At 37.2% G+C, this 24,921-nt stretch overlaps 2 protein-coding genes across 29 annotated transcripts in view; one reads left to right on the forward strand and one right to left on the reverse strand.

Annotated features, from left to right (window-relative positions):
- Positions 1-4,304: 4,304 nt before the first annotated feature.
- Positions 4,305-13,536, forward strand: LOC139772877 (DDB1- and CUL4-associated factor 6). 6 transcript variants are annotated; one of them, XM_071706867.1, is made up of 18 exons: positions 4,329-4,463; positions 4,811-5,159; positions 5,479-5,633; positions 7,012-7,129; positions 7,242-7,420; positions 7,534-7,669; positions 7,748-7,908; positions 8,067-8,238; positions 8,318-8,428; positions 8,507-8,563; positions 8,639-9,002; positions 9,136-9,245; positions 9,314-9,385; positions 9,590-9,647; positions 9,842-9,976; positions 10,493-10,745; positions 10,866-10,971; positions 12,025-13,536. In XM_071706867.1, exons 2-18 carry the CDS (start codon positions 5,069-5,071, stop codon positions 12,081-12,083), a joined length of 2,337 nt encoding a protein of 778 aa, XP_071562968.1. In that variant the 5' UTR covers positions 4,329-4,463; positions 4,811-5,068; the 3' UTR covers positions 12,084-13,536. The 6 variants fall into 6 exon arrangements, with proteins under 6 accessions (XP_071562963.1, XP_071562968.1, XP_071562967.1 ...); XM_071706866.1 differs by having other exon boundaries at positions 8,318-8,563; XM_071706862.1 differs by having other exon boundaries at positions 4,305-4,453; positions 8,318-9,002.
- Positions 12,970-24,921, reverse strand: part of Camkii (Calcium/calmodulin-dependent protein kinase II) — a 115,817-nt gene continuing 103,865 nt past the window's right edge. For 22 of the 23 annotated variants that reach the window (XM_071706870.1, XM_071706868.1, XM_071706871.1 and 19 more), the window contains one exon: positions 12,970-24,232. In XM_071706870.1, coding sequence (XP_071562971.1) covers positions 24,100-24,232 — 133 coding nt within the window. In that variant the 3' untranslated portion in view covers positions 12,970-24,099. The remainder of the gene's footprint in view (positions 24,233-24,921) is intronic. The other variant, XM_071706869.1, reaches the window with a different exon arrangement.

Here is a 24,921-nt window from a genome sequence, read left to right on the forward strand (position 1 = left end):
TTCTATAATTCTATATGAAGAATTGCAATCGTAAGAGAAAGTGAAGATGTAACGTTGCCAAGTACAACGCATTTATGTAAAAGTATATAGTACAATTAATTTTCTATATAAAAATACATATATACATATATTTCTATAACGTAGAGAATGTTCTCTCAATTGTGAATATTTATATTGTATACAATAATATAATATTTATATATATTAATAAAAAATGTGTGTTTGAACATTACTTCTCCAATGGAGCGATGCTTATAAAATAATGAAAATTTTTTCCTCGAGATTACGATTTTCGACGGTTATCGGTCTTCTGTCGTTATACTGCAACACTTTAGATAATTATTGATAATACAATGATACGTACGAGAGCATAACGCGTATTCTGTTACAAACTCACAGTAACTCAGTCTCCAATCTGAACTTTACCGCCTCGGTAAAAATTTTTTTTTCCTTTTACGTTGTTCTCACATTGCTTTGCATTTACCATTTCGCCATGATCGCACGCAGGCAAAGAAATAAAGAAATGACATTAAGTACTTGTTAGTGATTAATTGAGAATACTCTCTCACTTTTTGATTTTCATAGCTTTATTTATGTTTATCTTTTTATTTTCTTTTTAAATTAAAATAAAGTAATTTAAAACGTTAACTTTTTTAATTTAATTTTTTGAGATTTTTCAAAGTTAACTTAATTAATATTAAATTAAGCTGTTACATCTTTCTTTAAACAAATGAAAATTGAAATATCTGCACACAATAAAGGAAATTATTCGTAAATAAATTTGTCAGACGCAGCCGTCTTTAAGAAGTGTGTTAATGTTCATTGTGGATATCAGTCTTATACAGTTATATTAGCCTAAAGAGTTATCGATACAACCATCAGAATCAGTATAACGTACCAGTTGCGAATAGTATCGAGCGATTGTCACTTTTATATACGCACATTGCAAATTGCACATTTTTTTCTCAAATTTACTGATTCGTCTCATTATTTAATCGCATAAAACTATTAGAGTGAGAAGTTATCGAAAAAAATGAATATTTAATGAAATATTTCGTATCATTCTCACGTCAAAATATTAAAATAAAACAAATTATAAACAAATATCTTGTAAGATGTTATTTGTTTATTATTTTACTTTAATCTTATACAATCAGGGGAATTACATTATGTAAAAAAAAAACAAATATATTAAGTAACAAAAAATGGTATATATAAGATTATGATTTATAATATTAGTTTCCTTTTAAATATTTTATAAATAAAGAAATGTTGCGTTATTTTTGTCACCTATATAATCCATTCGTTTAAGCCGCGCTGGTGCGACGACCAGTTTGGGGAACTCGCTTTCACGAATATTGCTGTGACGACACCTGCATATAAATGCAGGGATCGTCCGTCGTTTCTTTGGATTTTCGTTTTAAATATTTAAATGTGGCCGTGCGAGTGACCGAAAAGTAGATATGGTTAGAAAGCAAGAGAGAAAACGTGAAATATGCTGCGCGCCCACTACATAAGCGTCGCTCAATGTAAAACGCAATTAAAAAAAAAAATACTTGACAATTTAAGGCTACGCTCTTTCCCGTAATTCTCGAACGAGAATGTGACTTCTATGATATTTCGATTTCATAAGCCATAAGTAATTCCCAAATCATATAATATGTACTTGAGAAAATTATGCTTGCACACTTATTAATTTTCTTAATGTAAAATTGTTTTATTGAGTGAGTGAGTAAGTGAGTGAGAGAGAGAGAGAGAGAGAGAGAGAGAGAGAAAGAAACATGAACGTAATTAGACATTATCAGTAAAAAATATACGTATAATATACCTATAGTCATTTTTTAATTCATTTTTTTTAGTAATTTCGACAAGGTCCACATTCCAAAGTCAAGTATCGGATATCCAGCGGATAAAAGAAGAAAAAGAGAGAGAATGTGCAAGACAGTGCAGTTGAAAAAAAAGAGGTGACTTACAAAGAGCAAAGATGCTCTTCACGTGGCGGCAAGATGGCTGCCGGCGGATGGAGTATCTGTTCACATCTTACCGGGCAGCATTAGATTGAAGTTGAAGGTTCTAATACTGTCAGGTAAAGATGTCGTCAGGATTCCGAAGACGACGATTCAAATGAAGACGAAGAGGATTTATCAATGAATAAAAGCAATTTTAAGATCTCGATACAGAGCGTTAAAGAACACGCCAATTTGTTTCATTTTCTTCTCATCACCTTTTATGAGAAATTTCAGTATATGTCTATGTACATAAATAAATTGAATTATAAACTTTTTATTAATGTGAAAGAAGTGCCCGTGAATTTGTGTGTATGAATAAAATATAAAGAGAACGTGTACATATATAAAGTTCGATATAAATTAAGTAAACGAATCTTTTTGTAGTAATGTTTACAGGCGACTAAGAAATTCCTGCGATATAGTTGAAGGTTCTTGCCATCATATAATTTCGTAAATTCTTCGTGATAAGGCATATAAATATCTCTCGCTTCCGTACGTGATAATAAACAATCGTATTTTACGGAATCTTATCAGACGACGATTGGGTATGAGAATAATACGCCTACTCTTCTTTTTTCTAGAGCCACAATTATTAAGTCTTAATAAATTTTTTACAATGGAATCGAAGAATAGGTATAACTAGAATAAAATGTGTACTTTATGTATATATATATATATATTCATACCAACGTATGATTAATCATGAATCTCAAATATGAGGAGTCGAATTAATATTGTTTTGTTCTTTTGTCTTTACTTGGCGGAAATTATCAAATAACATTTAATATAATGAAACGATTTTCGAGCAGCGATTCGATGTGATTCTTTTGAGTTTTACTTGGCCACGCCAAAGCCTGCTCGCTCCTCGAGGGAAGGGAAAGGAGAGAGGAAGGGGGAGGGGAGGGCTACAAAAAGACCTAAGTCTTCGCGCGAGTAGTCTAATCTAAAAATAGAGGAAACGTCGTCTGAAAGTTTCTCGGCGAGAGCGGATTGAAAATTCATATATTAGATGGTCCGGAAAAGTATCGTAAGAAATAGAAAATTTTATCTTGTGGATTATTAATATAGAGAATCATTCTCTATTAATCTGTAATACATAATAATATAGGTATGATATATACACGCATATACATATGTATATATTAATGTAGAAAAATATATAATATAAAAAATATATTTATATAATTATGTGTGTTGTACATTTTATTATATATAATGTATTTTGTATGTATGTAATTTATTACATATATAATGTAAAATTATATGCAATCTATTGTAAATTGTGATATAATATTAATCTTTTAATCGCGTATTAAAAATTTTCAACCTCGAATCTTTTCTAATTTTATTAAAAGTTGAGCAAATATTGTTTAATTGTTTATTGACGAAGCTGCAGCTTTGGATAATGAAACAATATAATTTTATTTATTTATTTTATAAATAAATATATAAATAGTCAGTTTATCATTTTTTATTTAAAAATTAACTTAAAATTAATATCCCTTTTTAGAGGGATAAAATAACACAAAGGAAAAGAAAAGAAAAAAACAATATTCATTTACAGTGAGTTTTGTATGATAATAGTAAGTATATACGTATATCCGATTTATATTTACTATTTTTTTGATGTAATTCTGTAAAGTACTTAATTTGCGTGTATCACAATTGTAATGAAAAGTACAATACTTTGCGTGTGTGTCAAATTGTGACTTTTATTTTATTATATTTTATTTACTTTAATTACCTAGCTTTTGCTGTATGTATGATTCATGGTATGTATGATTCGAGAATTGTATAGACGAAATTCATGAAATATCGACATGAAATTACCGACAAAATTTACCGATAAAATTACCGGTGACTTTACCGACTTGAAGTAATTGCTATCTTACTTTGACAAAAGGATTATATTTAGTCGAGTTCCACGATTTGAATTTAAATTTTTGCGGTTCTAAATTCCAAGCACATAAAATTATAAAAATTTTCAAATTTGCAGTTATAAGCGTTATAATTATGATATATGAGGTCTGTTCTTTGCAGCTGAACTGGCTGCACTAGTTCAGAGTTTATCTTTTTTACACCACATTGGAAGGAAAAGGATGAACTCTGAACTAGTGCAGCCAGTTCAGTTGTAAAGAACAGACCTATTATATATGTATGTAGGTAAGTATATGCGCGCGCCCCGAGCCCGAGCTTCACGTATCGTTGCGCAGCCTTGCGAGACAGCTAGAGATGGCCAGACCGCAGACGGTAAAAGAGTGAAGAGTCCCGACTCCCGAGATACCGAGAGACGCCGAGCGACGCCGAGCAGCGCCGAGGCTGGCCGAGGCCGAGCGCCGAGCCGCCGAGCACTGCCCCACTGCCGAGGTTGAGTTGAGGTTGAGTCGGCGGTTCGTCGGTTGAGAGTGTTGAGACTATAATTTGTGTTGTGTGGTTGTGTCAAGGTATTCGTGTGTATGTATTTACTTACGTACATGTGTAATGTATGTACATACATACATCTCACATATACGAAGCAATCTCTCAGCTGTTTGTCCGAAGCGTCCGAAGCGTCCGAAGTGTCCGAACTCCGAACAGTCCGAAGCATCTCGAGCTCGAGCATCGAGTCTCGAGTGTCTCGACTCGACTCAACTGTCTCGAGGCTTGAGCCGCTCGAGGACGAGGGAGCGCGGATGATCGTCGAGATCGTACCTTGTAGCCTTGTACATACCAGATACCAGATACCTGATACCACGCTTCCGCGCTGCAAGCTGCGAGCTGCGAGCTGCAAGCTGCAAGTGCAACGTCGTGTTTATTTTTAGTTTCGAGTGTGCCATCGTGCCATGTCACGTCGCCGCATCGACGCATCGACAGGATTTTTGCTGCGTAACTGCATGCCGCGGAATTCCTAACAACTCGACGGAGAAGGATCCGTGATTTCACTCGACAATAATTCTCTCGTGCGATCCATTAGCTGCGAGTAGCGGCTGGTAGCGGCTGGTAGCGGCTGGTAGCGGCGATCCGACCGAGTGTGCCGTTCAGATTGAAAGTCAGCTGCTAACTCCACCGAAAATTCAACCATGAGGAAGACGCGCGTCAGCATCTTCCGCGATATCTATTACCAACCATACGACGATTGCACGAGGCTGAAGCTTTACTCTAGCAGCAAAGGTGATAGACGCACAGAGTATCATCTACGGGTGTATGATTTCGCTCAAGTTGTTTCTTTCGAGTTGTATATATATATATATATATATATATATATATATAATATATATTAGTTGTATATTATCCAATCTCCAATCTGTAACGTCTTTTACTGTTCTTTTCTTGCCATTTTCAACTCAGGCTACAATTTACAAGATAAGGTACAGGTTGTTTACTTGTATCTTATCCTGCTACATCTGATTACAAGTTCATATTTATTTCAATTACAATAGATTATATGAATTGTCGCGTTTGACGCAAGTATCCATTTCTTGTCGTACAGCTAGCTTACAACTAATGCAGCGCATGTCACTGCTCAAGAGATTGAAGGTCCACAATGGTTGCGTGAATTCTATCTGTTGGAACAGCAATGGAGAATTGATACTGTCTGGGAGTGACGATCAACATCTTGTTCTAACTAATGCACATAATTATGAGGTACATTTATATTGTATGCTTATCGAGATTTTAAGATTATAAGTATAGTGATTATTATTTTGACAGGACCCTAAATACTAAATATATTAAATATGCATTTGAGCATTGGAGCATATTTTAATTTAGCAGCAAAAACATTACTATCCTATCCCAGACACAAATTGTCTATCAAGCAATTCCGTCACTTTCCTTTAAATTTTAAATTTATTTGTCCCCGTGTCAGAGAGAAGATTGTGCCAAGATTATTTTTGATTTTATCCTTGAAAGTTGTGCGTGTGTGCGTGTGTGTGTGTGTGTGCGTGCGTGCGTGCGTGCGTGCGTGCGTGCGTGCGCACTCGCGCGCGTGTTTGTCAGTTTAGAAAGTTAATTACACTCGGCGATCCTTAAAATATTTTTTTTTCACCTTGGGACTATCCTGAGGATATAATGTATATTTCCACACAAAATGTATTTTACATTTTTACATTTCTACGGAATGTAAAACGTAGCGAGATAATTGTTAGATCTGATTGTGCTACTTTATTTGTAGAAGAAAACAGCCACATATTCTTCTTATATCCTACTTGGATTTTTCAGACCAGTTCTTAGTTTTGATCGACACTGATTAATGATATTTAATAATGATTTATCATTGAATTACTTTATACTTATATAAAGTATAAAACTAAACTATTCTATTATGTGTTACATTATGTCATGCGAAAAAAAGTGTTTATTTTAATAACAAGGTATATGTTAGTTATTTATTTATATTATTGAGCTATATGTGGGGTGTGCAGAAAAGTTGAAAAAATTTAAACGTTAAAAACACGTGATATTAAACCTTTTCAAGGAAATATTTTGGGTAGTTAATTTTGGGTAGTCAAGGTCCAACATCGAAATAGTTAGATACTGAGATGCCGATGCCAAGTTGGATGCTGGTGTAGGTTCATCGGATACACTGTGATACACATGCACACAATTAATTTTATCGTTTGGTACTGTGTACCAAATGTACATGTCATCCAGACTCACCTTGTTAATTTAAAACCATGGTGAAACGCTCATAATATCGCATTGCTTTTCTTTGTTTGAATAACATTACAACAAAGTACATATTATTGATCGTAAATAATCTTTTAATTTACATATACAATAATATACATATATTATAGTTAAGTTTATTTAGATGTACATATAATGTTGATTATTGATGTTAATTATTGTCTTATATTCATAAAATATATATCAAACAGAGATTGTTTTGATTGTATGATAAATTTAATTTAACAACTAGAAATTACAAAAATTACACGATATTTTATATTATTTATTACTTTAACAATAATAATATTTATATTATTTTTACATTACTTTAGATAATCTTCTTCTATTTAAGGTATTAGAGGACTATAAAACGAGTCACAGAGCAAACATTTTTAGTGCCAAATTTTTGCCTAATAGTGGAGATCATCGTATTGTTTCTTGCAGCGGAGACGGCATTATTTTGTATACAGGTATAAAAATTAATGGACTATCTGTGTGATTGGACAAAATATATTAATGAGATATTATCGAGTATTTCAATCGCGTCATCTCTTTTACCGAGCATTAATATCACGTTTACAGATCTGACGAGAAGAACGGAAACGTTCCATAATCAATTCACTTGTCACACCGGCACTACTTATGAAATAGCGACAATACCCGGTGAGCCGCATAGTTTCCTAAGCTGTGGAGAAGACGGGACTGTGAGATGGTTTGATCTCAGGGTGAAGGACAAGTGTAGCGCTACGAGATGTAGAGAGGTAGGCATTATTCGCTATAATTTTTACTTTAATTAATATACTTTTGAAACTATACTAATATATATGTATAGTATATATTCTCGGAATACATTTATTAAATCACATTTTTCTAGGATGTACTAATCTCGTGTCAAAGAGCCGTGACCGCTTTGTCCGTGAATCCTGTATTGCCTCACCAAATAGCGATCGGTTGTTCCGACAGCACTGTAAGAACGTTCGACAGGAGAACTCTCGGTACCTCGGCTACTGGTAATCTTTACAGGACATAACTGCGTTACGTGCCATGGTATAGCGTACCGTGATTACATCTGTATGCGTATTCTCTAGGTTGGACAAACGTGGAAAGTTCAGTGAGACCGCTATGCAGTTTCACTGTCCCAGAATTCGAAGGCAATTCTTACAGGATTACGTCGTTGACCTATAGCCCGGATGGACAAGACGTCCTTGTCAGCTACAGCAGCGATCATCTCTACTTATTCAGTATCAAAGTAACGCAAAACGCAATGATTGCTTTTCGTTTAACATGTCACAATATATGTTCCTTCCATATTTTATCTAAATATATATTTCTCCCCGAGATACATATATTTTATCATTCCTATCAATATATTATTACATGTAATTTATTTCGGGAATTTGTATCCAGGATCAAGGGAGTTTACAGCTGCGAAAAGATGCGACGATGGGAAAAGGAAAAGGAAAGAAGCATTCGTTAAGATCGCCTCAACCAGTTCGTCGTTTGAGACTTCGCGGTGATTGGTCCGATACTGGTCCCGATGCGCGTCCAGAAAGAGAAGGAGGACGTCGCAGTGGTACAGGTAAATTGATTTTCCTTATCTTAAATCTTATTTATATCTTGTTCAAGAAATTCCAATATCATGACATGTCGTTCGTCAGAAATCGCTCAGGCAAGACCGGTGTTGCATACGTCCTTGATGCAGAGAATGACGGACGTGCTCAGCAGAATGTTGAACGACCCGGCCACACGAGCTGCTCTGAGTGCTGGAGGTGAGGATAGTTTGGAAGGTGTTATCGAGCAACCAGAAGGTATTCAAAACGCTGAGAATAATCCTGAACTGAATGTAGAGAGGAACGACACGGTTGAATTGAGCGCAGAGCAAAGCGATACTTCGGGAACAAGTGGTAAACAAAATAGATACACATGTGTGATATACATTTCGATACACGGACTTGATTCTATTAAAGTGCCGTTTTTAGGAAATACAAGTATGCACGCTGATAGAGTCGAAAGTACAGACATGGATGAAACGCTCAATATTGAAAGACCCCAAACGGGAGAGATCGAACAACCCCAGGAATATAATCAATTAGCGTCGCCAAATATATCCGCGACTATGAACGATGATGTTCCTATGGAAACTGAATCTAGTCAAAGCGATCAAGCACAAATCACTTGTGTAAAATCTACAAGCAGTCATGACAGAACTGAGCATGATGATGTGTGGAATCGAAACAGAAATGAGAATGAAACCTCATGTACAAATATAACTAGCAAACAGGAGAATATGATGGAGAACCTTCAGGATAGATTAACAACGATGCGGGACGGTTTCCTTGAAAGGTAAGAAGATTTAGATCTTATTGAGATCTGTTTTCTTTCTTTGAAATATTAATATATGTTTTAAATTGACGTGAAAATGTGAAGATGTGAGAATGCCCAATAGAATATATCTATTTAATACGTAATTTAACAGACATGGTAGTGAACCTGCTGTGAGTTTAACGTATTCTGACAAAAGCTCAACTAGTGCTACAATATCACTTGGTGTCGGGGACGAAGTGACTCGCGACAGTTACCATCCAGGTGAGTAGTTGAAATCCTTGATTATCTCAAATATATACATTAATATAATTGACTTTGCAATTTGTCAGGACCATCTGGAAGTAGTGATGGAACTCTTGACGCAGGTCCAAGCAGTAATCGCAACCGTCGTCATTACAAAAGTAAGTATCATCATTGTGTAGTCGCTCTCTTTAAAAGCTCTCCTTGATCGTTTTATAAATTGTGTGTGCGTGTGCGTGTGCGTGTGTGTGTGTGTGCGTGCGTGCGCGCGCATGTGCGCGCATGTGCGCGCATATATGTACTTATATATTTATACGTTTATATATTTATTTAATAAATATATTTATTTATGGCATTTTTTGCAGAAGTTACAGAGACTGTGTACATTGATAGCGATGACGAAGATATCCAATCAGCTGAAAGGTCTGTTGAAACATTACAATAAAGGTTTTACTCAAATTACTCGCGTTTCTTTGAATATCTTATTCTAGAAACGAAATACGAAAGAAAAAAGATATCATTTATTAAAAAAGATATTCTTGATATCTTTTTCCTTTCGTATTTCGTTTCTAGAATTGAAATTTTTTCATCTTTAGCAATAACTTCGATATTTACAGGTTAATAAATCCAGTCGACGGGATGGACGAAGCAATCGCCAATGCTCGTTCGCCGCAAGGACATGAGACGTTCGATGATGCCTATTTAACGGAGCTCTGCGTAAAACGAAAATATATGGGACATAGAAATGCCAGGTTTGATCTATTTTTAACTCGACTCGTAATATCGCATCATCAAACTCCAAATTGCTAATGAGAGCGACACACGCGCTCTCAAGTACATGCTGTTAAATTCATGTGAGTGATTTGTATAGAAATTGTTTAGAAGTGAGGACCATTAGTATTTATTTATTAGTAGCTATTGGTAGTTATTAGATTAACACGATATTAAGTAATAATTACGCCAAGAAGTTGACGAGGGACGAAGGAATGTCGATTTGTAATGCCGATTACATAGTTTGTAATCACCATACATCAAATCTACTTGGCGAGTTTGGTCGCTGCCACCTTGAATGACGATAACTTTAACTGAGTCCTCGTCTAATCAAAGTGCACCAACGTGTAAACGTCTGAAAGATCGGAAGCCAAATCATTGACCCGAGTAGTTCCGAAAAAGCCTCCGAGCGGACTGGGCGGACTGTGCGATATTAAAGTCGCCGAATTATCTCTGACTATTTGCCTTTTCCCCACTTTTGACTCTAGTTTCTTTAGGACCATGATCAAGGAAGCGAATTTCTGGGGCAACGATTTCGTCATGTCGGGTAGCGATTGCGGTCACGTGTTCGTATGGGAAAGAGACAGCGCAAGATTATGTATGTTGCTGGAAGCGGATCAACACGTAGTCAATTGCTTGCAACCGCATCCGTATCTTCCAATGCTGGCCACTTCCGGCATTGATTACGACGTGAAACTGTGGGCGCCGATCAACGACGAACCGAGCTTTGACGAAAAGTTTGCGGAAGACGTAAGCCGTTTTTTATTTTGAATTATTTAAATAGGAATAAAGAAACCAGTGTATTGACAGTATCCCCATACATGGAAAGATAGAATAAGTTTGAAACTTGACGTTTGATTTTGCTTTCAGCTGAAAAAAAGAAATGCAGTTATGTTGGAAGAGACCAAAGACACAATTACTGTACCTGCGGTTTTTATGATCAGAATGCTGGCATGCCTCAATCAGATACGCAGAGGTAGTGAAAATTTATAATAGTATTCCCTTCGGGATCACTTCGCGATAATTCACTATACTAACTAATGTACAGGAATACATAAGTAGGAAACATAAATCTAAGATTTTTTCGGAGTCTTCCTCATTGTTGTGCACAGGTATTAAATGATGTTGACATTGGAAGATGTAAAGCTTTATCTGAGTTTTATTGCATTGGGCGTGTCCTTGTCCAAATTTCTTAGTTAAGTATAAAAATCGATGAATTGACAGAAACCGGTTTTTTTTTCTGTGTTCTTAAGTGTCTTATGTATAAAATTATAAGTTATAGTTATTTTGATAATGCCTAACACCCACACATTTTATCATTAATGCTAATATGTTTCGCACTTGCTCAATCTTGCTAGAGTTGTTCGAAACTGAACAAGTTAGTTTAACATTTATTTATTTCCTTTCTTTTCTTCCTTTTCTTGAAACTTTATTTAGATTTTCTTTATTTTATTTATTTAATTAATTATTTATCTAATTAAGGAAGTTGTGAGGAGAATCGAAAATTCTAAGAACTGCATAAAATTCAAAGCATACAAGCTCTTTTATAAATAATGTCAGCATGTAAATCTTTTTAAATTTTTTTCACGTTAGGTTTTGAGAACATTTATAAGAAACTACAAGATTTTTTGCGATTACTGTAAGGAAATCATATAGGTGGTCATATTTTTGAAATATTTGAAAGAGCTTTTAGTATGATATTCTTTATATGTATATTAAATATAAATTTATTCAGTTCTTAACATTGTTAATAGACATTTTTATTGATGTAATTGATATGCAGCATCGCGAGTCTCCCATTAGAATCCATTAAAAAATCGCATACTTTGTTATAAATGTTCTCAACAACTGGCCGGAAAAAATCTAAAAAAATTCACGTGCTAACATTATTTATAAAAAAGCTTAAAAAGTTTTAAATTTTATGCCATTCTTAACATTTCTTAGTCTCTTCTTACAACTTCCTTAATTATCATCTTTTCTCTGTTATACAACTATATTCAATATATTTGTCATGTTGATTATTTTGTAGGTCGAGGTCGCAACAGGAGACGGAGCAGCAACGAGGGCGGCGAATTACGAGGTGGCTGAGTCGTCTTCAACGGTACTGCAAGTAGTAACGATAATAAAAACGAAATTCGCGCATCAATTGCGAAATTGCGACTATGATAATGCTTTAATTTACCGATCAAATCAATATGGATCAATAAATATGGAGGGTCCTGATCGGCATGAACAGATCTTGTGATATCTGATGGCATTGTAAACGTCATTACGTATCCGTATATACTTTGCGCTTATGACGATGGTATCAAATTGGAATGGATATTGATCGGTACTCGCGGTTCCTCGAATACCGAAGTTTAATAAATTAATTTTTTTTTGCCACCTTGTGTCACAATCGATATTTATAGTGAATCCGTATTCTTTTTAGTGTGTTGAAAAACAAGAGTTTCAATCTCTGTGTATATACTTTACGTTTATAATATTATCTACATACATGATTATCAGCAAGTATATTAGCATCTATGATTATTTATCCGAGTTGTATGTCATTATCATACGGCTTCGTATATTTTGCAAAGAGATTGTTGTCGATGAAATGAGCGGTGCAAAATTAGCATGCTGGTCGAAGGCTTGCCATAAAAAACATTTCGTCTCTGTTTGTACATATTTTCTCGTGTTATTAGACTCCAAATAGAAATAGGCGATTATCGCCTCTTTTGCTTATCGCCAATGATGTCTAGTATCTTTGGCGATAAGGAAAAATATCAACTTGTGCAATCGGAGATTGTTGAAGTTTCAAGATCTTATGTCTGATTTTCGCACGCGTAGAAAGAGACTTTAACTATTTATTTTAATTATTACAATCTCTTGCTTGAATATTTTCTGAATATGTGTCAAGATTAAAATAGTATGTCGTAGAATTTTGTAGAATTATATTTCATGCTCGAGAGGGCGAACACATAATACTGGGTTATAGCTGAATGATCAAGAGAGACGTTTTATTTTCTTCTGTTGTTAAAGCTGCAGGCACAAATATCTTGTAAATTGCACGATCAGCTTTTCACATTCGTTCTGTATGTTGTTTATGGTTTACATTTATCGTCGAAATTCGAGGAATAATACGACGAACGAAGTGTCAGTAATACAATTTGATCCCGTAGAAAAGGACAATGTGATTCTAACGTTATTGGGACATGAACATTTTTTTCGTAAGGCGAACCGTAACACATGCCTTATAGGTTTTTGAGTTAGAGCAATAAAGTATATCGATAACAGTAATCGTGTTTACTTGAGGGATAGGCAGATTTATGAAAAAAACGCCGAGGATTTTAGAAATCGACTATCACCGATAATCGTGTTACGACGTCGCATCTCGCGTAACGTCGCCGCGCCGCTTGTGAAATTTTAGTCGACGATAGTCACATTGGTAGAATATGACTAACGATCGTTAAATGAGCAACATACACGTAAGAATAAACATGTCTTTACAATTATGTATTATCAAGAGGAGCTTGTTTATAATAAAAGTGTGAACGAATGCATAGTGTAATAATGCGGTATCGTCATTCCCCTCGTTAATTCCAACAGTGTCGAGATCCTTTTCATCTACACGCTAAATGTCACGTATAATAATTTAACACACACACACACACACACACACACACACACTCTCTCTCTCTCTCTCTCTCTCTCTCTCTCTCTCTCTCTCTCTCTCTCTCTCTCTCTCTCTCGCTCTCAATCTCACTCTTGCACTCTGTGTCTATCGTTAAGATTTTGATAGAGAATTCTAAAAATGATGGCGTTTACATCGCATGCGTAATAAAATGTACAGTGCAACAAAATTATTATGACATTTTATCAAGAATTCGGATTGTAATATCTCAAACGTGAAAGAATCTTCTTGTATCGTAAAATCAAGTCGTCCGTCGGTGGCGGTGTAGCGACGATGAAACATCACGTCCTATACTTGTTGATTTCGACAACTTGAATCAACGATGTGGGAAAAAGATATAAACCAGAAAAGAAATAACTAGACAAAGTAAAACCACACGTACAATAATAGAACCTAATTTAATTAATAACAAAATGTAAATGATCGTGATATTAACGCTAGAGACCACTATAAGGGAATTGTAAATGTATCAAAACAATGCGGGCTATCAGGCTATAGCGATCGTAGTAGAAACGTACAAAAGAGATCGCACATTTGCAGGCTGTTGTCCTGAATTACATATAATGGGACGCCTAATCAGATGACTATTTGTATTTATCGAGAGCTCGATAAAGTTCTATCATCGACGGTCTTTGATCTTCTCTAGCCTAACTTTCCAACAAATACTGCTTTCATTTAACATAAATTTAATCAAACGTATCACGTATTATAAGGACTTTCATTGAATATACGACAAATCTCGGCTCGTAACTGTTATAATACGATCGTAATGCATGTACGTAATGTAGATAATGTACATAATGTTTTCTATTGCTGAACTGGCTGCACAGTTCAGAGTTTATCTTTTTTCTTCTAATGTGAAGGGAAAGACGACTTTGCTTAATGAATCAATCGTATTATCAATATTTGCAGAGTTTGCAGAGTTAGTCACTGATAAGCGGAGGAAGAAGATTGACAATCGGTATGTGCGGTACATCAAGAATGCGATTGAGATCAAGAGTTTTATCCCGAACAATTCGCGAAGCTGATCTCACTCATAAAACTTGTCGCCAAGACTAACAATAAGAATCTCTATAAAGATCTGAAGTAAATACCACTCGAGGATATTGATGTATATGAAAATCTAATAATCTATAAGCATCATACGTAAGGATTCTACATTCTCGTTAAAAACAAAGCAAATCTTTCGTACGCAGTATTATGTGTTGCTTATTAGCTGAGAAGATCAAAACTGATTCAAACATCGAGCAGAATTGAAAGTTACTATCATTTAGAGATAAATTCATGGTTGATAATATATTAACAATTGTAATTTCAATCCTTAGTCTCAAGGGAGATAGACGAAAAACGACCAAGATAATCGGGAATCTTTGATCAAAGAGCGACGTGCGTGCGTGGAGCGTGCGTGGAATGTGCATAAATCGGCTCTGTGTCTGTGTATGTGTGTTTCTTTCGTTTTTATTTCCCTTAATATTAGGACAAAATTGTAATCGACCGCTTATTCATTCATCCACAGATCCAATAATGTAATAATGAATTTAGCGATTATACACTTAAAAATGTATAATCGATGAGAGAAAAAGAGAAGGGGGGAGGAACGGAGGGAGGGAGGGGGGGGGGGAGAATGAAAGAATGAATAATCTTTCGTATAACCCGTTGACGTGTCACCAAGCTGAATTTTTCCTGCAAAAAGTAGGTAAACTGAAAGAGGATTAAGAGAAATGAAAATCACGTGAAATCGAACGAAAATTCTCACTTTTTAAAATGGATACAAAGCGTAAAAGTTTCAAGCGCGTTTCTTCATCTGCAGGAGGACTATTCTCCTTCATCAACATGAACATTCAAGAATACGCGAGTATTCATCGAATGGATTCTCGTCCAAGTTTTACAATTCAGCATTTATCCAGCATTTATCGTAGGGTCACGGCTTGTTCGATCATTGATCACTGTGCCGTATCGCCGTTAGTCCTCCTGAAACGCGAAGAATCCACAATCGAAGAAAGTGACGAGAGCATTAAGAGTCTGGCAATAAGTACAAGGACTCGTTTTCGAGATCTCTCGTACATCCGGCCGAGACCGAGGATCCGAATCGATTCTGAATACGCTGATTGTGAATACGCGAGCTCCGAATACACGTAATTGTGTAACGCTATCATGCTATAATATAATACGCTATCGTGCTTTTCCTTTAATTTCCTTTCAATATAATTCTGAATTCATATCGAACAAATGGGAGCAAAAGTGCGTTATAAATAACATGAAATTCCTTGCCAGAATTCTATTGGAAAAAGTACAGCGTTGACTATTACTAACAATAAAGGAGGATTATTGAATCACAAATGTGTAAAGGACCGTCTACAATAGCCGTAAGAGTAATGCAGTAAGACGCAACCAGTAAGTTATTGACCAACCACAGTTGATTATTCTTGAATTGTAAAAATCCCATTAGTCAGTAGCTTACTGCTTACGTCTTACTGCATACTCTTACGGCTATTGTAGACGGTCCTTAACGAATTCTAACTAAAATTCCGTTATGTAAAATCCATTTTGTAAAAGAATCTGTAAACGTATCGCGTAAAAAGTATAATTATATATACAGAAATACCGTAATGAACACTTTACTGTAATAAATACTTGGACATCACACGAACGAAATAATATTTACTATATTACCTGACAATGACAACTGAGGATTCGATCCCATCTTTCCTGCTGATCGCAGAAACGCAGAATAATAATGATAATCGTCTTACGATTTTCGCCGTGTGAGTGATTATATATATTAAGTTTACACACTTATTGTTAGCTTGTTTAATTCAATCGAAGAGAGAAGTGCAAAAATGGATGTTTAGCTAAGACGAATCAAATCACATCACACCTAAAGTTCGATTATTTCTTAAACTAGGTAAAAGATTCTTAGACGTGACGTTCGTACACTTTCGAGAGATAATCTCAGCCAGACGTGCGAGTTGTCTCGCTCCCCCCCCCTCTCTCTCTCTCTCTCTCTCTCTCTCTCTCTCTCTCTCTCTGTTTCCTTCGAAGTGGGTAAAACACATATTTCAGAACATATACTCTTCTCGCGTTTGTGTATTCTATATAAAAACTCGCTATTTCCATTTTATATCCATCCTTGTTTGCCTTCTTTCTTATTTCTTTAATATAACGTTACACGTTATACAAATATCGTATGCCGCACATGGACGTGTTGCGGTGTTTCTTTCTTTTATAGTTCATGAGAAAAATCAACGGAAAATAGCGTATTTTTAATTACAGTCGTCAGTGAAAAGTTTCTATGCGAAACGGTATTTTCGCTGCTTTCGTTACAATCGTTACACACGTTTACCCCTATCTCAGATAGAAATACAAATACCTGAGCGGAATCGCTCGCCGTGCTCGCCATTATTCGTATCGCACGCAAAACGCGCGATGACTTGAAAATATCTTTATAGAAGAAACAAAGAACAGCTAGAAGACGATTAGACAAAATGAAAAGTTGATTATACGGAAATTTGCATAAACCGCAAAAGTGAGATAAGCAATGAGAGAGAATAATGTTAGTAACGAGTTAGAGAGAGAGAGAGAGAGAGAGAGAGACGCGGATAATTTTGGTCCTACGCATCGGCATCGCATCGGCAAGACTAGCTCGCTCGTCGCGATCTGATCGTTCCTCCAATAGTCCAATATGACTGATAAAATGACTCCGTCATCATCGTTTATCGATGATAAAATTGGTTGAACCGATCTCAACCAATATCTCAAAATATTGATGAAATACGTTTTCACGTGTACGCGTGATCGTACGTTAATTCGTAGGAGCGCAGGCGACATTTGGAACGTGCAACGATGAGAATGAGTGATCAGAGAGCTTCAAGCGGAACGGCGCGGCGGATTTGGTTTAGGACACGTTAGGATACACGCGACACACGCGACACACCCAGGATACGCACGCAATTTTAACGTCTAATCCTAAGATGATCTCTGTCATCGTTACATCACATAGTCTCTCAAGTACTTACTCAAGTACTTATAATCGCTAATCGATAACTCTCATCAACGTCACATGCCTAGATTCCATTTATGAAGAAAAGAAATATATATCGTAGTTTCTCGAGAGTACAGTTCAGCTTTACAGTTTTCCTCTTTCTCTTCCCCAGTCGAATCACATTTAACCCAAAGATCTTTCGAATTACAGGTCGAACATTCGGTTGAAAGAATGAAAGAATGAAAGAATGACAATGACGATGACAATGACAACGACGACACGGCAGAATTTTTAAATATGCTTCGCTTTTGTCGTCCCGCTAAATTTCACTACGAACCTCGGGACTCGATTACAATATCTCTCGTACAAAGATATATTGGTATATAATACAAAAGAATTGGTGAGGACAAAGGATAATCGGATAAAGACATACCTGTCTAACGAAAGAAATAAGGATATCGTAGCTGCGTACCGTCTCGTCGCGTCGACCGGACACCTTGACTTTGATACTTAATTTGACACTCGCGTTTATTGATAATGACAACGTTTATTACTTACAAACGGGAGTCAATGGGAGCGCAGCCATATACGCATCTTGTTTTCTTTCATGTATTCTCGGATGCGTGTGTCGTTTCTACAAACGCGAGATATAACTAAATCTTACGGTATATATGTATGTATGTATGTGTGATGTTAATGTAATTGCACGAAAGCCTTGTATAGTTAGTCCTCGAGACCTACCGTTCGTGCATATAAAGAGTACAAGTACAATCATCTCATCACGTCGATACAAACCAGACAAAGAAAGCACAACGACGAGACACATTGTCGAACACATTAAAGCTCGAGAGATTCCTCGCCGCATCTCTTCGTTACACGATGCTAATTACGCGTTGCTAATTACGGCAACGAGGGATCGTCACGCTCGGAAGAAACGCGGAGAAAGAGATTATGATACGCGAGCCAAGAAACTGGAAAATGAGCAAACTGCTACGGAATGTGAGAAATCTGGAGATTATACTCTCTCACTCACACACACACACACACACACACACACACACACACACACACACACACACACACACACACACACACACACACACACACACACACACACAATACGTAGTTTACACTATGTACCATGCCAGTGGTGCAATCAACGTTTTCAGTAGATTTCTTTCAACGTGAGAGAGAGATTTCAAAGTAAAGGAAATTAAGAAGTAACGGAGAAAGAAGACAAAGGAAGGAAATAAAGAAAGAGAGAAATGTAGTAAGATAAGGATAGAGGTGAGGATCGAGCTCAAAAGAGCCTCCCAAATGTCGATTATGCCACTGTATCGTGTATCCATATCAGAAAAAATCCGGAATAAACTCGTCGAAAATCACGTTATTACTGACACATGGAGATGCAGAGTGTGAGATTACAATAGATTTTGTAAAGGAAGAAACTCTTGACGTTATACCCGACGGAGAAATCCGATACACTTTTTTTTCTGATACAAGTACAAACACTCTTCTGCACCTTTCGCTATAATCGAATATAATGCAATAATTTATACTTCATTGTGTACTTAATTTGGGCTCTTATGAGCTTTAATTATTTCCGAACCACTTTCAGGGAGAAATCTGATGCGAGCATTGCGAAACACGTCCTTCTCCGCGCGTTTAAAAATCCCTTCGGTATGAATTAAGTATTAAATATGCGAATAACAGTAGTAATAATAATAATAATAATAATAATCGTAATAATAATCATAACATTAAACAGTGCGTCGCGTGCGCGCGCGAACGTGTGCTTCTCCGAGCTTTCAATAGGTGTGGAAAGATATCTAAAAATGAGAATATATATCGATACTTTAGTCACTCGATTCATCGATTTCGTTAACATTCGTAAACTCGTATTTATAAACGTTTATAATAAAGACCGCGTTACCTTATCGTGTATATATATATATATATATATAATATTTTTTTAATCCATTTGAACGCGTATGTCGATTGTGGCGTTTGTCACGTTAAAAAAAAAGATTATACCGGTCGTCGCAGCCTATAATCAGATTTTTCGATTAATTGATAGACAAGGGTAAAGAATAAATCGCTTCTCCTTTTTTTCTTACTCTCGGCGACAACGACACGGAGATGATAATAATATAGTAAGTATAATTATATAGTAATAGCAGTATGGGGTAATAGTAGTAATAGTAGAGTAATGGTAACAGTAGCAATAGTAATAATAGTTGCAGTAGTAGTAGTCATAGCAGTAATAGTAGTAGTCTTTGATGTTAATGATAATCGTGTAATAACAATAATAAATCAATGAATCTTTTTTTTTTATACAACAACCACACGTAGAAGCGACAAATTAGAGTAGTAGAAATAACTATTTCTTAATCTCGCAATTTCATGTTTATATTTATATTTATATTTTTATATATTTATATATATAATGTATATATATATATATATATAATATCCTATCTATATCCTTATATTGATATACATATGCGTAAGATGTGATGCGCGCACGTGCGATCACACGAACGTGATGCGGTTCCATCGTTTGGAAAAGTGCATTCATCGTATTTATGATGCATGTCGAACGACATGCGATCGTTTGATAATTCATTCTTTTCGAAACGATAGGTAGAATGTGAAAATATAATAGGTATATGAAAATGAGAGAGACATATTTCATGTGACATCGGAACGTGAAAGCTTCGAGACGCCGAGAAAGATAAAAAGAAAATCTTGGCAAACACAGCGTTGAAACATTCACTCTAATATCTAACGAATGATCATTAGTAATAATTAGATAACAATGCTTTAATTAATATTAATTAATGATTCTACGAATTTGTAACTTTCGTGCACGCGCACGCGCTTACACTCATATACGTAATATAATATGTATATGCCCAGCGAGAAATGACCCGTCGAATCGACGTCTATCGACGTCTATAGACGTCGATTCGACGGGTCATTTCTCGCTGGGTGTGTGTGTGTGTGTGTGTGTAAATCCTTTTATTTATATATATTTATATTTATATATATATATATTTATATAACAAAATGGCAAAAATGTTCCTCCTGATTTCTCGCAAATGGAGAGACTTTCGCCGCATTCAAAATTACATTATTAGTACGCGTAAGTTCTAATAGTAATAGAGAATGTACGAATGTGTAGAAAGATTCGTCATATTAATGAAGTAAATTCGACAAAAAACGTTTGGATTTCTGATTACTTTGGATAGGAATCAACTCGACCCCTAATTTCGCAGTGAAATCCATTCGTCGTGTACTGCGACTTGTTGCTATGATGTTTATATCATATCTTTTAGATCTTCCAAGTAGTTTAATGAATATATAACATTAATAATGCAGAGAGAGGGAGAGAGAGGGCGCAGAAAGGGAGAAGAGAGGGGGAGGGGGAGGGAGGGAGGGAGAGAGAGAGATGTGTGATAGAAATAAATGTATTTTTTCAGGTATTTTCTCAAAATATTTTGTCTGCACTTTCTCCATTTCTCTTTTTTCCTTCTCGTTTTGCCTTTGATTCTTTTATTTGTGGAAGATGGTTTTTCCTCTCTAATGTTTTCTCGTTAATCATATTTAATTATCTATATGCATATAATTATAATGCATGTAGATAACGCAGATTAATTGACAAGTGAAATTAAAAGACTGGGCTAAAAGGGCAGACTAGAAAGGACATATATGTTTGTGTAAATTTGTGTGTGTTTATGTTTATCTGTATATACGAATATGCCACAGCGCCTGTTGTTGAAAATAGCCGGAGGTATGCAAATACGCCAGTTTCAAAGTGTCTGACGATAATAAGATAAGATCGTTAAAGATAATTTATTTCTCTTTAAGCCCGTATCAGACTACAGATTGGGATTGAGATTGGATTGAACTTTGACCAATCAATGTAAAGTTCACTAAACTTGAGATCAGTTTTCTATATTCTGATTGATTAAATTTCAATCCAATCTCAATCCCAATCCGTATAGTCTGATAGGGGCTTTAGGACGGTCGCGTGCATTATATGTCCTATAGTTTGGATGCATGTGTGTGTGGGGGGGGGGGGAGGGGGGAGATGTTGGTGGGGGGGGGGGCTAAGAGGGAAAGAAGAAGGCAGGGAAGAAGAAATATTTTTCCGCAGCGAGATGCAATCTATTGAATATCGGCAAGTTGTCGACTTTTAAATTTATTATTTATCGTCGTAGCGATACTCGCTATTCGAAAGGAACATTACGAAGGATTTGATATCGCGTAGTATAGTTGCTCGTGACGGCATGGTCGTGTACTTCTCGAGTCGCGCCGCTAATCGCGCGAGAAATAATCGAAGCTTATATACGTCAGACTTACGCTACGTTAAATACGAAGCTCGAAGTACTTTCTTGCACGTCACTAATAGGTAAAAATGCAATTCTCCGAAAGATATATCAAATTTATCCTCACGTGGCAAATATTTATTTCTCGTTTCAAGTCCGCACATCTCCTTATCTTTCTCGTTTCAAGCCCTACGTCGCGACTTAATCTTTTCGTTAAACGATACTTGCGCACGCGACGGACACCGAGAGTAGAAAGCGTCAAACGTACGCGCCACGCGAACCTAACTATTGAGAATCCTAACATTGTCAAGTGTCTTATATCGTTAATAAAATAAATGAAAATGGGATATCTTTCGCGCGCAGATTTTCGATCACATCTCGCTACGAATGCGCCGAGATTTTCTCTCTCGCCCGTGCGCGTTCGCATGTGCCTAGATACTAGTCGTTGCTCGCTCGGAGATGGCTGCGACGAGACGAAACAACAGCCAAAGGGTCAAAGAGCCGAGAGGAATATTCACATGGAGGAATATCTTGCCGCTGCGTTTATCGATATTTGTCAAGTCGCGTCGACGCGAGTACGGCGGCGACGTAGCGCTACGGCGCCGCCGCGCCACGTCGCGCGTCGGTCCCTCCAGCCGGCAGCCGGTCGCTCAGCTCGGCCGCAATTTTCGATCGCAATTCCACTATGCGCTGCCTTTCTACACCGCGCCGTCTCCTTTTCCTCCTCTGGTCTCTCTTCCATGTCGATATACTTGGATACATTTGCTCTCTTCCTCCCGCCTTCTCCTCCTCTTCTCGTTCCGTCCCGAGTCTCGACCGCCGCTGACCCCGTCGCGTCGATGCCCAACATCGATCCGAGTCTTGACACCGAGGTATCCTATCATCACTCGACTTCCTTTTCTTGCTTTCCGTCTCTTCGCCGCCGTTGAAAAGTCGTCTCCGACGACTCGTATCATCCCCTGCCACTGGATATTCCTTCCGGTAGTATTTATTTAACCATGACTTAAGACAACTACAAAGCGCGCGCAAACGCGCTTCTTCCTCTTCATCTTATCCGACTCTGTTTATTAACGTTTATATATGTTTTCTGGCATTCAAATTTTTGTGACTTTCATAACTTTCTTGGTTCGTCTTCCGCTTTCCGTCTCCGACATCGTTCACATTCGTTCGATCAATTATATAATCGTGGTAGCGACGACGTTGTCGAGCCCAATATCGAGACGAATTTGAGTGCGCTTGCGGTTCCATTATCTCTTCGTTACGCGATAACTGGACGACTCGATGTCTCCATATCATAATTTTATTTTCGGAGAATCCCGGGATGGATCGAGAACGTCGAGGAAAAGCGTGTTGTCGCGAGCTGCGAAACCAAAACGGACGACGTTGAGATGCCGGTGGAACGAAGATGATCGAAGATGTCCCGGCGCATGTGCAGCCCAAAAATTTCCCTTGTCCTCCGCCTCACACACACACACACACACACACACACACACACACACACACACACACACACACACACACACACACTCTCTCTCTCTCTCTCTCTCTCTCTCTCTCTCTCTGCCGTAACCGTGTTCGTTGTAACACGACATGACAATGAACAGGGTCTACGTCGCGTCTTCGGTGCTCGTCAAACAATCGATCGACCGACTCTGCTCTTTTTTCGCGCTCCCAATGATTCGCGCGTAGTTCCCTCGTGGAGGCTCCGAGGCACACGTGACGCGGTGCACGCGTAAAGGCGTAAATATAGGTAGTAAGTACGCTGGAGTAGGTACTGGAGCGAGTAACACATGCCGGCGCGAGCGCCATATCCTGTGGGTTCGGTCGGGTTTAATCGCGGTTTGGTTTCCTATATGTAAATGTGTTTGTATTCGTGTTTCACTATAGCGTACGCCGCGCGTTACGTCGTTGTGTGTGTGTGTGTGTGTGTGTGTGTGGTGTGTTCTCCTGTAACTCCGTCTCTTTGTGTACGTGTATGTTTCGTGTGGGGAGGATGCCCGGATACTCCGGTTGTGCTCCGTCGAGTATTCCTAACATTCGTTAATTCATTCGCGCTCGATCGGGGAATAACGAGCATTCACCGAGAGCGGCAGCAGGGCAGTCCTCTTGGCCGATTTATTTGTGGTTGAAAGAGAACGGAGATGGGCCTGTCAACGCGCTTCGGTGGAAATGTACGTTCTGCCACTTGTTGTCCCTCTTGTGCCACACGCGGCTCTCCTCGCTTTGTTGGGTATGCGCTACGCCTTGTCTGTGGATCAAACCGAAGGAAATGTCCACACGTTACTACACGCAACTTGGACTAACAATAAGCCGTTATATAACTACGAGACGTATTACGTATTACGCATTACGTATTACGTATTACGTATCGATGTATTACGAATCATATATTTTGCGAAACATATCTACCATCTTCAGCACGGAGAAAATGAAAATTATAGGATAACACGTACAAAAACGGAACCTCGTCGGAACAATTGTCGAAACTGAGAAGGAAGAATATTTTTTTTCTCCCTTGAATATTAACTCAAGAGTTTTAATCCTTCGAGGCCACATGGGGTGGCATGGCGGCCACCCCGACAAAAATTCAGAGCCCGATATTTTTAAGATAGGCTTTATAAGCCATGTCAGTTATGCTTGGTAAACATTTGAAAATTATTACAGGGGAGGTGACCACCCAGGTGTGACCTCGGTGTATATTTCTTATCGTGACCAAAAATGACAATATTTTTGTTTATCGAGCACATTTCGGGTTCTGCATATATATTTTTGAACAACACTCTTAAGATGTTTCATGAATTTTTAGGTGCATTAATTGGAATTATATGAGACTTTGAATCCGTCTGGGTGGCGACCACCCCAGTGTAGCCGGGGCGTATTAAAAAAAGAGGTGTAGCCTCGGAGGGTTAAACAAGAATAAATTAAAAACTATCATTT

This window comes from Temnothorax nylanderi, unplaced genomic scaffold (genome assembly GCF_030848795.1).
Source record: "Temnothorax nylanderi isolate EJ_2023f unplaced genomic scaffold, tnyl_v1.0 TNYL_tig0054_pilon, whole genome shotgun sequence".
In the NCBI taxonomy this organism is placed as follows: Eukaryota; Metazoa; Arthropoda; class Insecta; order Hymenoptera; family Formicidae; genus Temnothorax; species Temnothorax nylanderi.

Coding starts and splice junctions, on each gene's coding strand:
- LOC139772877 (XM_071706862.1), top strand. CDS start 5,069: ATGAGGAAGACGCGCGTCAGCATCTTCCGCGATATCTATTACCAACCA. Junction 7,909..8,066: donor TCTACTTATTCAGTATCAAA/GTAACGCAAAAC, acceptor ATTTGTATCCAG/GATCAAGGGAGTTTACAGCT. Junction 9,648..9,841: donor GATATCCAATCAGCTGAAAG/GTCTGTTGAAAC, acceptor CGATATTTACAG/GTTAATAAATCCAGTCGACG.